Below are 15486 nucleotides of genomic sequence, written 5' to 3'. Positions count from 1 at the left end.
TCTTGCTTTCAGTTTTTCAAAGAAATCTGCAGGGCCACATCTCCACACCTGCAAAGTTCAGTCTTGGAAGTTGGTTGCATTTTCTTTTTCGTATGATTCAAGTAATCCCAAGCACATTCAACAATGTTGGGGTTTGGGCATGTAGTTCTGAGAACACCAGCTTCTTTGATTTTTTTATTTTTTTTTTTGGTCTTTTCCCTTTTTCAGTAATGGCTATTTGACAGCTACACATCCTTTCAGACCCATAGTGTTCAGATCTGAGACAAGAGTGGAGCTTGATTTTCTCAACTCTCTCAAAGATTAAAGCCTTAAGTGCTGTTAATCTGATGGGGACAGTTTTGGTCGTCTTCTAGGTCTTACTGGGTTGTTAGGAGTCCCAGTTTCTCTACCTTCACTTATTTTGACTTTTTTTTTCCTTCCTTATGTAAGTGGATTATTTTAAATCTAATCTCCTCTGAATTACCTCCTGAAGAATAAATAACTTGTGTTTATTGGTCATTTTGGCTGGAAATTTAACAAATGAAAAGTGGTCACTGACTTTTGTCCCGTCTCAATCGGTCATATCAGTGCCGCTGTCTAAAGATTACATCGGCTTTCCCTGCTATCAAATTTACAGCAGATCTTATTAGTTTCATGCTATTTAACATGCTGGTAAATATTGACAGGGAATATAATGATAAATCAGTCTAAAGGTGGAGAACATCTGAACTGAATCAGTCTTAGAATAATTGGTGGCAATAATATTTAATAAATTAATCTTTGGCTAAAATAAAATTCATGACCTATTTCAAATGTTAATGTAATTGTTGCAAAGATTTACGCTTCAAATCATATGAAATGTTGACACGCCTGCTTGTGATTAGAGCCGGGTATTGAAATTCAATATCATAATTCAGCACTTTGATTGATTCTATTGAGAATTGCTAATAGATTTCATGCCGTGTGATTGCCAGTCAACAAATTGAATGTCTTTAGGATGGACAAAAGAAACTATATTTGCTTGTCTTTGTTTTTTGTATGTAGAGAAAAAACAACAGCTCCTTATGTCTAGATGCCTTTGGTCTGTTTTGTGTTCATATTTGAAGCAAACTGCCAGCGTTTTAATGGCAGCACTAACAGAGCAAACGCACCAGGTTTCGTTTGAATGAAACCAAACCTGCTAAGTATGTACACACCCTTACTATCCATTAGCCAACAAGGATGCTGGTTTCAAAATCTAAATTATGTTCTGCAAGCATTCTATTAATGTCAGGGCTTCTTGATTAGTCTGCGGTTACAGTCAGCAAATACACCCACTTCCAGCAACTCACACTCATTTCTTGTTTAAGCCACACCCACTTTCAGATTGAAATTTGCTAGAATGTATCGGGAAAAGTATTGTGTAGGAATTGCTGTTGAAATCAGGGTAGGGTTATCAAACATTTCGAACACCCAGTCATACTCGTGTGAGTAGTGGAGTCTATTATTTATTATATTTTTTTGGTGTGATGACTGCATGAATACGCTGCCATCTCTGTTATATACACAGAAATCTCTTATCCTGCATGAATTAGTCATTACAGATGTCCTGCGGTAGCATAACTTCGCAGACGTATGTCCAGAAAACATCTCACCCTTATAGTACTTTACTTGTTCACATTCTGATCAGTCTACTGTCTATTTTTCTCCTCAGTCACTCTCCCGAAGCCGCTGCCTGCCCCTTCCTCCTCCTTCTCCTCTTCCTCACCGTCCAAGCCCACCCGCCGCTCCATGCAGTCTTCATACCGCTTGCCCACGCCCCTGCCCCCGCTGCCCGTAAGGAAGGGGGTGAGGGGCCGGCGACCCAAGAGCGAGACCATCGCCCTCTTGAAGGCTCTCGCGGCATCTGCTGCCGCCGCCCAGAACGCAGCCGGACCTCAGCTGGATACGGCCGAGCCCACATCACCGCTCACCCCGCGGCCACACAAGAAGAGAGGACCCAAACCAGGGAGCAAGGTGAGGGATGAGGTGGACTGTAAAGAGTATGTGTGGGAATAGATGCGTGTGGGGTTTAGTTTTCATGAAATGAGATAATTTACCATCCTACATGGAAACTACAACACAAAAAATTGTAATAGTAACTCAGTTATGGTTAAGGCTCAGTGGTTTTTGTACATATTTCAGTTGTGCTTTTGTGGCATATTTTGGGGAAGTTCAGGTTTTTGTATTGTTTATAGCTCATTTGAGTTGTTTTATTTACATTTACTGCATTTGGTAGACGCTCTTATCCAGAGCGATTTGCAATTTGATCATTCTTTTTTTTACACTTATAGGCGAAGGTAGTGTTAGGAGTCTGGCCCAAGGACTCTTATTGGTATAGTGTAGGGTGCTTGCCCAAGCGTGGATTGAACCCCAGACTACGGCGTAGAAGGCATTTTATCAGCACATGCAACTGTGTGGTCTGGTGTTTATATTGTGCAGTGTATATATATGTAGTTAGAGCTCGGTAGAATCAAGACAGCACATAAATGTGCAAAAGTGCAATGTGCACCATTCATTTATGTAATTTCTAGTCAAAACAACCAATAAGTACGTTAATTAAGTTTTTCAGGAGATATTTCTGAGGAGATTAGTCCTGTTACACAAGGAAGGGGGAAAGTCAAAGGAAAATGAAACTACTTAAGTTACTATAATCATTTGCCATTGAGAGAGAAAATCAAGGAGAAAATCAAGTTTCCCTGTTGCTTCAGATCTGGAAAGGTCCACAGGAGTTTCTGTCCATCCTTCCACTGTGAAAAGACAACTCAGTACTATGAGTATGAAAGGATGTTTAGCGGTCAAGAAGCCCTTCCTGAGAAAAGGAAATAGACAAAAAAGAAGAAAATTTGCATATCAAACAAAGAAGCTGCAGGTGTTCTCAGAACAATGGACTGACCAGTCCAGACCTCAACATTATTGAATGTGTTTGGGATTACTTGGGTTGTGAGAAACAGAAAATTCAACTAACTTCTAAGACTGAATTTTAGAGGTGTGGAAAATTATCCTTGTGGATTTGTTTGAAAAAACCTGAACGCAGGTCTCCCGAAAATAATAAAGTACTAAATACTAAACAGAAATGTTAGTTATTAAATGTTATCTAGTTGTTGGGGTGTCTATATAATCTTTTATTATTTCATCGTTTTTTGCTTTGTACTTAATGGTTGGTGGAGGGCGATCTTTGACTATTGCACAGTGCTATAAAATATCAGTACATTTCATTGAATCCTGATGAAAGAATTAAAAGTCAGGGATAATACACATGAATAAACATAAAGGTAGATGTGCAAGTGTTAGTTAACTGCCTTTTCTTAGCTGTCATCCTTAAGGCCTGATGTTATTGGCCTGAAACAATTCAGACAGCTTACATACATGCAATCTAACATTATATCACATAAAGCACACCAAAACAAAACAGAGATACACGATAGATTTAGAAGTACACCTGTAGGACCAGACTTATCTGTAGTTGTAACATTGTTGTACGAGTGCTGCTCAGCAAAGCTTTCTGGCAAGTCAGAGAAATTTTCATCAACAAATTGGCTCCTTTTGCTGTGTGTGCTGTGAATGTTCTGATAAACCACAAGCATTCAGACAGAATGACGGTGAACTTTAGAATCGCTAACCACATCCTATCTCTAACCAGGTAATGTGGGAGAATCAAACGTTCACCCATGTGTGTTGTTATATTGCACATTGCAGTGTTATGCAGTATATAGCCATGTCTTCTTATGTGGTTTGTCAGACTGCAGTTTGCAAATTCTCAGGCTGAGTGTGTTTGTAATTGCGTGTGTTTGTTTTTGCCTTAGCGGAAGCCCAAGATCCTGCAGAGCCCCCTGTCAGCATCAGCAGGGTCAGACTCCAGACTGCCCCTGACCCAGCAGCTCAGAGACGGCATGTCCCCGCTGAGCTCCCCCTCCTCCGTGGTGTCCACTGGTAAAACCTGCACACTTTCACAGCACTGACCCACTGACCACAGAGCAGCACCCTATAGACCACTACCCCCCCTCGCCTAATTTTAGTTTTAACTTAACGGCCTCAAGATTTTTGAAATATGAGTCATTCTAAATATTCACTTTATTATCACTTCATTACTGGTGCTGTATAACATTTATCACTGTAGAATCGTACAGCCGGGTTTCTCAACCACTGGGCCATGGACCCACCCCTTGGTGGTCCTTGAAACGATACAGAGTGAGGGCCTGTAATGGGCTGGTGATGTAATTTTTAAAAATAAAAATCTGTAAATAAATAATAATAATAATAATAAAATAATAATAATAAATAATTGACTTAACCATAAAAAAGAATTATACAGTGCTTTCACACAGTAAACAATGTTAATACAAGCCCTGTAATTATAGTACACAAAGGAGCTTCATTAATTTTTTGCCCTTTGACTCTAGAAACAAAAGACTGACAGTTCAGTTGTCCACTTGCGAGTGATTGGTGTAAACTATTGTGTTGACATTACACTTAAATTGCCACAATTCTGCTTGATTTCTGTTATAAAACATTATGTTAGCTTAATCTGTTGATCTTATGTTTACTGACCTGTGTCACATATTGTATCCAAACTGCAACTATGTCGAAAATTTCTGAAAAATTACATTTTTAAGCAAAAAGTGTAGTTTTCTGTCGGTCTTCATGCTTTCTAGTGATAAATAGGTGGGCCTCAAGGTGGAAAAGCCTGAAGGCCCACCTATTTGAGAACCCCTGATCTACAGCTTTCTGGACACATCTGACATTTCCTCATTTTTTACAGCTTCTTATTAAGCGTTTGAAACGTAAAATTGTTTAGTGCTAACATGTTGGCGCCATTTCATGCATTTATCTTCTCCAACCTTTACCTCTCTTACTCATTTTCAGTCTTTCTCACTCTTTCCCCCCACCCTCTCCCTCAGTGTGTGTGTATGTGAATAAACACGGGAACTGTGGGCCCCACCTGGACCGTAAGCAGGTGCAGCGACTGCCGGATCATTTCGGGCCAGAGGCGGTGAACCTGGTGCTGCAGCAGACAGTGCAGGCATGTCTGGACTGCGCCTATCAGCCCAAAGTGCTGCTGGGCTGCCTGCAGAACCAGCCCGAAGGCGGAGAGGTCGTCCGAGGTAATGAGCACAGATTGTGTGAGATGACCTTTATAGCATTTTTTCATGCTAACTACCAAGTCATTAGGAACCCTAATGCTGGAGAAGCGTTTTTCTACAAACTGGCAGCTGACTTGAAAGTGTAAAAAGACAGCCTTGACACCTGGGTCCTTTCATTGTAAATATTGTTAAGGCTCTTCTTTGGCTATGTTGTTCAGCAAATGGCTTCTCCATCTCCACCATCAGCTGCTCATGCAGCGTGCATACATGTTTCTTCGCCTCATTTTCTCTTCTAGTTTGAAAATACGGAAGGCCTTCGATCTCTTTGAACTTAAATTGTAAGGCTAAAGATTTCCTCTTTTGCACTCCCAGATAATCTGTGCTGCTGACCACTTCTGACTGAACTCCCGACCTAGAAAATCGATTCAGATTGTTAAAATTTGTCTGAAGGGGCACATCAGGGTTAAAAATTGGAAGTCATGTAGTGTCAGCCCAGCCTTTAACGTTTAACGTAATTTATGCTGTACACATGGGGGATATTTCCTCAGCAGTTTTTGAAAGTGTAGTCTGTAAAATCTGTTACGTAACAGCTTGCTACAGAAACCTATTTCTGAAAATATACACTAATGCTGTGCAGAGAAATGTCTTCAGCCATCTCACCATTACTCTGATATATGGAGTTTGGATAAGACTCTGAACTTCATAACTGTTATTCTGTAATAACTACTGTGCAAAATTCAGTCATGGTGACTTAACAGAACAGATTCCAGAGTTAAGATGTTTTTGTAAAACGGCCCCTGGTCCTCAACCCTGTCCCGATCTCTTTTTTTAGAACAAGTGACTTCTCCTGTAAAGTTACCTTTTTGAATATACAAGGTTTCATTAAGACAGCAAAAATTTGCTCCTTTGGGTTAAATTGATTTCTTGCTTCTTGGTCTCCTCCCCCCGGCAGTGCGTACGGATGGTGGAACACGGATGGTGAAGCTGCCGTCTGCGTCCAGCGCTGCGTTCGTCCTGCGTTTCCTGGAGATGGTGTGTCGGCACCTGCAGTGTGACAACCTGTTCAGTAGCCAGCCCTTCAGCCCCTGCAGCAGCTACGAGCGCAGCAAGTCAGGTGTGTGCAGCACATAGACGCACGACAGTACACTCTACACATGCATGCGCATACATCGTATACTCGTGAGGTTCACTGCCAAAGATGGGCGAAGTGACCTACGTTTATAATAGATCTGCCAGATTTCGTTCACATTGACCTTTTGGTCAAAAAGTTAAAATACCTAGAAAACAGTACAATTTTTGGACATGACTTGTATTTGCATAGTTGAACTAAATAATTCCACAGTAATTACACCTGTATTTTAGTCCCAGAATGCACCAGAATTTTCATGGTAAAATCACTAAAATGTTCTCCCGATGCCACAGGGAACTGGCTTCTGAACATATCACTACTTTCACTGCTCATGTGTTACCGTGCCTGAAGAATTCATGTATGAGTGCATTTGGCCTTCAAGTACAGCAAGACAAATACACATGCACACATGGTCACCCCCTGATCTACATAAACAGATGTTGTGCACTGGAAGATTAAACAGTGTCTGTCTTTGTGTGTGTGCAGTGAAAGAGGAGTTGTCGGAGGCTCCAGCACTGAACAGAGGAGTGAAGAGAATCTCCAGAGACTCTCCGCCATACTCCGCTCCCCTCTCACCCAAATTACTGCGTACAGATACACACCCCTCAGAAGGTAGGATGCTGTGTGGGTGCTTATGTCTAGAACTGTAGTGACAGATTTTCAACATTGGAATGTTTAGATCCATATCATGAAAAACTACATTTTCCTCACTTTTTAAAAATAGCCTACAGTAGTTTAGTTCCACCCATTGACATTGAGGTTATAAGGAGTTTGTTCTTTTTTGCATGAAAAACCCAGTAAACCCAGGGCAGCCAATCAGAATAGATAATTTACATGTATGAACTTTAAAGCACAGGGACAAACAGCCTGTTTAATTCTAAAGGGTAAATAGGAGCTGGATGATGGTCATGAAAAAATGATAAATCACTGTTTTTGGGTCATAAAAGGACACAAATATGATAAGTGGTCCTCGAGGAATAAAGAAAATGCAAGACAGTATAAAATATGGTCCATTTCACATTAGAGTAGATACAAAACTTCCAACAGTAAATGAAAATAGGCTTAAATAAGCTGACATAGTTAAACTTTGGCAAGCTTACTGCACACACTGAATCTTTACTGACACGGAACATAAAATATCAACAGCAGCTGCAACTGGAGCTCACGGTGATTTACTGTGATTTTCCTAGGATTATTTTAATGAATGTAAATTAAGACAATGACTTGATATCGTGGGAAAAACAGATAATAGTGTGATGCAGAGTTTTGACTTGGCTGGAGTTTGTATTGGATAATGATGCGTTGAGATCATTAGCTTTTAGTTTGCATGCCACAAGCCCTTCACAGTGCATCTCAGTCAGAACATTCAGAAATGCTTTTTCTGGAAAATTAATAAATCAATAAGAATAGAATAGTTGTGGTCAGCATGGGAGTGATTGTTGCAAAGCTGTTTGTGTCTACACTTTCAAAGTAGAAGTAGAATAGGTTCACTTCATTTGAATATCCAGCCTTTTTACCAAAGAGCACCTTAGAGACTCTCCATGATGTACCTGGAATAAGTCATTTGAGCACACCTGTAAGCCTCCATTGTGTATTAAAGTAAAATAGTTCATGCATTTGATGCATTTGTATCATGTGTGTGCAGCTGAGACTCTGCCTCCAGAAGAGAACGGTTTATTGAAGGAGCAGCGCTTCATGGACTCCGCCTCTAACTCCATGACGCCCCGTCCACAGACCCTAAGAAGCACATCAGAATACCAGTCCCAGCCTAGCAGTCCGTATTACCACGGCAACGGTCCTCCTCTGCGTCGCCATGCCTCCAACCCCACTGCACGCACCCACAGAAGAGTAGAAGGTTTGTTTTTTTTTTTCATGTCATTTTTACATCACTGATCTTCTAGTTGAAGTTCATATAGTGTCTGGAACCCATCAGATTCTGATGCTACCCAGTCTCGTCAATGAATTTACATTGGATCCAGATGATATTGCATAATATCATGCAGACTTGAACTCAACTGTGGTAACTTATTTTTTCATCCAGCATCCATAAACCACTGCAGGGCTGTAAAAAATCATTGATGACTTTTGATGTGTCATTCTGTTCACCGCAGATTATTTAGTTGCATCTATTTTGGAATATTATAACCCATAATAGTAATAATATTCTAAAGAGTGCATTCATTTTTTGGGCAAATAACATCTAATTACAAAAGCAGCATGGTGTATTTTATGTTTTACTATCTATAAAAACTATCTGGAAAGTCCCCAGTTTGACATGCCTGCTCTACATCATGAGGCATTTTTCCACTGGGCACTGCAGTACGGCAGTATGGTTACTACTGTTATGACTCCACAGAGAACCGCTAGAACCACCCATACCCTGTTTCTCATCACTCAACAGAGAGAGTAGATGAGGTTCTCTGATGTAATTCCTTAAAGAGCTCCTTATGGTGATGCAGGTTTGTTGTGACAATAGCCATTAATAGCCATGCTTCATCCATTAAACACACAACACTGAGAGAGAGAGAATAGTCATCACGTTTAAAGCAGTTTTACAGGTAGTAGTTCAGGATAGCACAGTTTTTGAACTGTGCACATTTATGTTTTGTAGGTATTTGGCATTTTAGTCGAATAGTTAAGTTACTTGCTCTGCAAGTGGGTGAGCAGAGTTCAAGCACAGCTCAGGGGAGCACTCAGGCTTCGGACACTAAAATGTTTTAAAACAAATGAAAAAAAATGGGTCTTAATTTATAAAATTAGTTACTGAGTTAATGGAACTTCGGAAAGTAACAGAACAGAACAAGAATTTGTGTCAGCTTATTACTTGAAGTTCAAATAACTGAAAAATTTGAGGCAGCTTGATAATTAGCTTTAAGTTAAAACCTCAATTATTTTATTGCAGTGGTTCCACCTGTGTAAGTCCTGTATAATGACAAAGATATGATTTAATCCTGCAACTTGAGACTGCACTGATTCTAGCTCCACCCATATGTCCTCGTTTGGCACGCTTACTACCCCAGCAAGAAGAGTAAGCAAATTCAGCTCGACTGCTCTGGTGTAGTGTGGTCATATGGTGTGCAAACATATATATGTGTCATTATCGCTGTTGTCAGAAGAAAACCTTGTATCTCCAAAATGAGAACTTTGCAGGAGAAGGAAAAAACCTACTTTACTTTTAATGTAACTCTGGAACCAGAATTTTTTCCAAGTCATTTTAGGGCATTTCTTTTGGTCCATGCTTCATTAAATTTACAAACAATGTAAAAGGCAGCAGACGCTTTCAAACTATATATATATATATATATATATATGTATGTATGTGTGTGTGTGTGTGTGTGTGTATGTACGTACGTATGTATGTATATGTATATATATATTTCTACTGAAACACTGGGGCTCCTCAGAGATATTGCCGCTCCCTTACATATTTAGTGAATTCTGCAGGCATTAACATAAAAGGGAAACCCACCCTGCATATCTTGACTGGTTTTATTCATTTATGTTTCTGAACATAAATATGCAACAGCTTCAGATTCACTAACCTGCTGTAATCCACACGACAGACAGACAGGCAGACCAACAGACAAAGGAGTTGAGGCAAGGCAGGAGTGAGTGCATTAGAATAATCTTATTAGCTTTGCTGCAGATCAAACGCTGCTCTTTCGCCGTCTCCCCCTTGAGGAGCCTATCTGAATATAACTAATTCAACCAGGACATCCAGGCAACCCCACTGGGCTTATGAGACGCAGGCTGCGTGTGCGCGCGTGTGTGAGCTGTGTGTTCCAAGACGGGCTGCAGGTGGTGTGTTTCAGCCGCGTGTTGCTTCAGTTCTGAAGATAAGCTGTGAACGGATTAGACATGGAGCAGAAATCAAACAGATTTCTCTCTGAACTATTTTCAGGTACGTGCCAATTATACTCAGACTGGAATATTCTCTCTCTCTCTCTTCTCTCTCTCTCTCTCTCTCTCTCTCTCTCTCTCTCTATCTCTCCAGCAGCGAGCTCCACTACAGGTCCTGATGCAGCAGCAGCAGCAGAGTGTGAAACTCCCAGAAGCACCAGCAGCAGAAGCCCTTCTTCATGGTCTATAGAGGAAGTGATGCAGTTTGTACGAGACGCAGACCCCACAGCCTTGGCCCCTCATGCAGAGCTCTTCAGAAAACATGTGAGTCTCTCTATCTGTCTCTTTCTCTCTCTCTTTCTCGTCTCGTCTCTCTCGATCACTCAGTTTCTTTATTTCAACATTCATCAATTAATCTAGGTCTTTTAATCACCCTCATCATTGTGACTTTTTAAAAACGTTGCATAGACTAATCAATATTAGTGCACTGAAATGAAAATTCTTGGAAACACTGGCTGAAAACCAAAACCCAAAAAGGCTGACAATAAATAGAAATGGTTTACATAAAATAAACGTGCGAAAATGATTACAGTGCCTCAAAGTCAAACTGTTTGAACGTGTCTGTGCAGCCTGGTGCGGAACAGCTGTTCCTCACGTTCATCACTGATAAAGTTATTTGTAAATTATTTTTGACAGCTTGGACACATCCACTCTTAGAAGTCTTTTCACTATTTCTACTATTTTCCACAAAAGTGTTGAATAAATCACAGCAATATTATATTTTACATCTTTGTGTTCCATAAAACAATCCTCCCTTTAGTATTTTCTCATACAGCTTCATTAAGAGCCACCTGAGATGCTATTCCAACAGAACTGAAGAGGCTCTTCATTTGCTCAGACTTTGTTGACTGCTGACAATTACTTGTTAGAGCCATTTAAAGAAATTTTTACTTATGATCTCTTTTGTTTGTGAAATAGGTCCATACATAGGCATCAACTTCACTATTAATATTTGTCTTAGAAACAAGTTTAAAGCGTTTAAGAATAAGCCTTTAGATCAGGATGTCTTTAAGATTATGAAAACCATACATTTTTGTCCAAACTTTTCACTCACACTGTATAAATGTAGCATGAAAAGAATTCAGAATGTAAAGTGTGGCTGTTAAGAGAAGCAGAGAGAGAGAAGAAAGACGAGCCTATTGAGAGAGACCATGCGTCATCTGTGTTTAGACTTCACCTGGCAGCCTCGCGTCCATCTCCACCAAAACAGTGTCCGTCTCTGGACAACATCACGCCTGCGTCCTTTACACACACACACGCATGTGCGCTTAGTCTCTCTCACATACACATACACATCTCTCTGGGCCTCATGATATAACAGCCGCTGTTGCTGTTGCTTCACTGTAAGACTGTCACCTTTATGTGGGCTAGTCGATTAATTAGTCGTACCGGTCTTGTCTACAGTTGACTGATTGCATTTATTTATTTATGTACCAATGTTTTTGTTAAGTTTTTCAAGTGAATTACTGTTAGATAATGTAGCAGATATTTCTGCTGTATTATACTCTCAAAGAATTTAGTCCTGCATAATTTCTTCTTTAATCCTGGGTTACACGTCTCCTTGCCTAAATGACAGCAATAATGATGTCAGGTAAGGATTCCACCCGTCTCTTGAGACAGTTCCTGTTCATTTTAGCCCTGTTTTATGAACTGTATTCCTCTTTTCTGAGTAGAACAGAACATTGACATTCCCCCTACTAGGATGACATTTGTCAGTATGTGACTGGTTCAACAGACATGATGGAACACTTAAACAGTTTGACCGACCAGCAAAATCACCAGACCTCAATCCCACTTTTCAGTGTGGAACAACAGGTGAAATGCTGGAACAGGCAGAGCTCTAGCTCAAAAGACTGGTGTCATCCTTACCTGACAGGACTGCCACTGTTATTAAGGCAAGGGGAGCGTAAACAAGTGTTAGAAAAGAAATGATGCATGTGACTCGTTTTTTGTCCAGTGAGCTTATCAGCATAGATATAATATAAAGTTGTATGCAAAAGTTTGAACACTCCCAGAAATTACATGTTTTGTTGATTTTCTAAGTGTAAATGAGTGAACACATCCTCTACAGAGAACACACTTCGGCACATTTTAATACACAATTACTGTTCATTTGCTGAATTTAACTTACTGAAAAAAATTATTAAACACAAAATGTGGCCTGTTGTGGCACATCAAATGTTTTCTTCCCCAGTATGTTAAACTCAGGAAATGAATGAAAATTGTGCTCTAAAATTAGCAGCCGGTTGCCATATTTAAGTATAATTTACATGTAATTTGACCAGGGATGTTCCAACTTCTGCATATGACTTTTGCAAGCTGTTGAAATTGAAGCCCATCATGCTTACAGTTGTAATACAAAAGTTCTCAGTAGTATATGTCTATAAAGAGAGAATGAAATCGTCTTTTTAAGGGAATTATTGGTCAACATTTAGACAAAAATGGGACTTTTGGTCGATTGAGATCTTTGCTGTCACTGAACTGTTTCAGAGACTCCTCCGTCCACGCTGAGTGTGTTTACAATAATGTTCAGTGATGATGTTTTGATTAACGCTGTGTTTCTCTCTCTGTGTAGGAGATAGACGGGAAAGCTCTGATGCTGCTGAGGAGCGACATGGTGATGAAGTACATGGGCCTGAAGCTCGGCCCCGCTCTCAAACTCTGCTACCACATCGAGAGACTCAAACAGGGCAAACAATGAAGACTTACAGTGCTGGATTACATACAGTCAGTGCTGGATTATATAGAGAGTACTGGATTATACATGCAGTACCGAACATTGCACAGTACTGGATTAGGTTTGCAGTACTGGATTAGACTGACAGTATTGGGTTCAATTATGTAGTACTGGATTAAATACATGCAGCGCTGGATTCTATACGTAAACAGGTCTGGGATAAAGACGCAGTGCTGGGTCAGATCAGAGGTACTGGAATAGATTTGCAGTACTGGATGAGTGACTCAGTACTGAACTAAACACATCACGCGTGTGTACTGCTTTTCATCCAAACTACCAAACAGTGCTGCAGCCAGACAAAGAGGGGCTTCTCACTGGGGGCTTTTGAGCACTAACAGACTCCACGTGCACATCAGGAGGAGGAAACTTCAGGAGGATAAAGCGTGCAGACCCAACAGACTGACCGTTAATGCAGTGTACAGAGAGCCACACAGCTATGGAGAGAAGGATGGAGGGCAAAAAGGAGAGAAAAGGGTCCTAGGCAGCAATAATGTCCTGCACACACTACCTACCACTAGAGCTGAGCGGAGACTGAACTAAAGGAAGGAATGGAGTGATGGTGAAATGGACAAATGCCCCTCCCTTATGCGTATCAGTATATTGTCACTATCAAATCAAAATCTTTTGTTTTAATTTATTTATATAATTCAAAAATTTCAGCCAGTATTGGGGCGCTTAAATACTGTACCAACATGTTTCTTTATCTGTTAAAGTCACAACTTTTTAATTATAAGGTTTAGTTATGGCAGTGACAATATACAGCCCATTCTCTCTCCTTTTCTTGTTCCTTCTCTTTCCCCTAAACTTTTTCTAAGGTTTTCATACTTTAGCCATTCACAGAAAGTGTTTTTAAATGAGAGTGTTTAAAGCAAGTGTTTGTTTTGGCTCTAAGTTAAGAGGAAGATCGATTAAACATTTGTTTTTTTTTTGTCTCCCAAAGATTTTTAGCTGTTATTGGGATCACTGCTGTGGGCGATATTGGAGAACAGGTGTGATGTTCTGGCGTGTTTAGCTTTTCATCTCCCTACCTCCTCTCTGTAACGCAGAATCAGTCATTTGAGTTCACTGGCGTTTTGAGTTTGTATGAAAACAAAATGGCACTGTTCATTTTTTCCATCTCATTTTTCTTTTATTGTTCTTTGGGATACAATCGAGTTGCTGTGCATTGATACAGTTTTAGGTCTCTTACATGAGGCAAACGTTTAATCACCATTGCCCCCAAAGCAGCTAAGCAGCTTACCAAATAGTGAAGTTACGTAAATCAAATGTAAATGTATTTTGATAGTAAATACATAATTGAATGATTGACTGGGACAATGAAGTTGCAGGCGTAAACAATATTTAACCAAAACAACAAACTGGTGTAGTTTTCAGGACCATCTGAATTCTGAGACTCCTTAATGTGTATATAAATAAATACATTCAGATTGAAAGTCACAGACAGAAGAACAGCTCGTGTTGGTCACAGTGTTCATCTACAGAAAGCTCTAAAGCCCCTGTAGGGAAAGTGGTTATAATTTTCTATTATAATTCTATGAAACAAGTGTCTCTTCTGATTTTATTCTCCCTCAGTTTTGTTCATTCCTTGATGCCTGATGAGGCACGACCACTGTTTCTAATGTTCGTCTACTTGCCCCGTTCTTGATGAAGCTTTTGTTATTTATTTTGGTGTCATGAATGGTGTTGCCATTTAGCTGTCAAATGTCAGTAACGCTTATTAGAGCATTCTGAAGCTTTGTTACCATTTTTTTTTCCGGTTAACGTCCTTATCTTTGGGAAAGTTTGTGCTCTGCTGGTAATGGAAACTTCTTGTTGAAATAGTCAGTGTCATTTGTTATGGTGAAATCTTGCTATGGTCAAGGATTTGCATGGATATCTTTCATAATGTATATTCTTATTCTGTGTGTAGACAGTGCTTTTTTTTTGTTTTTTTTTGGCAGTATAATTGCGATGCTGCTTGAGTGTTGTTTTGATACAGTCCATTCTGCAGGTTCAAATCCTGCAGTTATTTTCAACCCTTGAACAATGAGAACTGCTTCGTCATGCCACATTTCAAAGGGATGGGTTCATACATATATATATATATATATATATATATATATAGAGGTGTCATAGAGCGTCATGGAGATGGAGATGTGGTATCGTGAACACCAGCGAGAAACAATCCGCTGCTCAGACTCCTCCAGCTTTGGCTTTAAGTCACATAAGAATCGTCATTGTCTTCATAGATGGGACAGAGTTCATCAGTGTATTATGGGTTTCACCATAAAACGCAGCAACAGGAATGTACATTTTTTTGTAGAAAAGAAATATTTTAAACTAAACCTATTGTATATGAAAGTAGAAAATGTGAAGGTTTGCTTTGGGATGGGATGGGGTGGGGTGGGATTGGGGCGGGGGGGCGGTGTTGTCAGAAGTCTATCTTGTACTGCCTTCCAATACTTTATACTGCGCTTATAAAAATATGTCCATTCTGAATGACTACATTGAAATTGCCTTGCTTTACTTTTGAGATTTCTCAGGTTTAGTAGACTTTGTTTGAACTAGACTTTTGTAACGTAGCATTTCTGCTTAAACTTGGCAGTTTTCACTTTTTAGGCTCTGTTTTTGTGTTTTCTCTTTTTTTTTCATTTCCTTTT

At 39.9% G+C, this 15486-nt stretch overlaps 1 protein-coding gene across 1 annotated transcript in view; it reads left to right on the top strand.

The window, feature by feature from the left end:
* Positions 1–15480, top strand: part of LOC118822029 (sex comb on midleg-like protein 2) — a 54770-nt gene extending 39290 nt beyond the window's left edge. Inside the window, 8 exon segments of the mRNA XM_036590825.1 lie at positions 1673–1974; positions 3804–3930; positions 4899–5102; positions 6034–6195; positions 6697–6822; positions 7856–8065; positions 10208–10374; positions 12686–15480. Of these exon segments, the coding sequence (XP_036446718.1) occupies positions 1673–1974; positions 3804–3930; positions 4899–5102; positions 6034–6195; positions 6697–6822; positions 7856–8065; positions 10208–10374; positions 12686–12811 (1424 nt within the window). The 3' untranslated portion in view covers positions 12812–15480.
* Positions 15481–15486: the final 6 nt, after the last annotated feature.

The sequence above is a fragment of the Colossoma macropomum genome, unplaced genomic scaffold (assembly GCF_904425465.1).
Source record: "Colossoma macropomum unplaced genomic scaffold, Colossoma_macropomum, whole genome shotgun sequence".
NCBI classification, from domain to species: Eukaryota; Metazoa; Chordata; class Actinopteri; order Characiformes; family Serrasalmidae; genus Colossoma; species Colossoma macropomum.
This window is presented reverse-complemented; position numbering and strand designations above follow the sequence as displayed.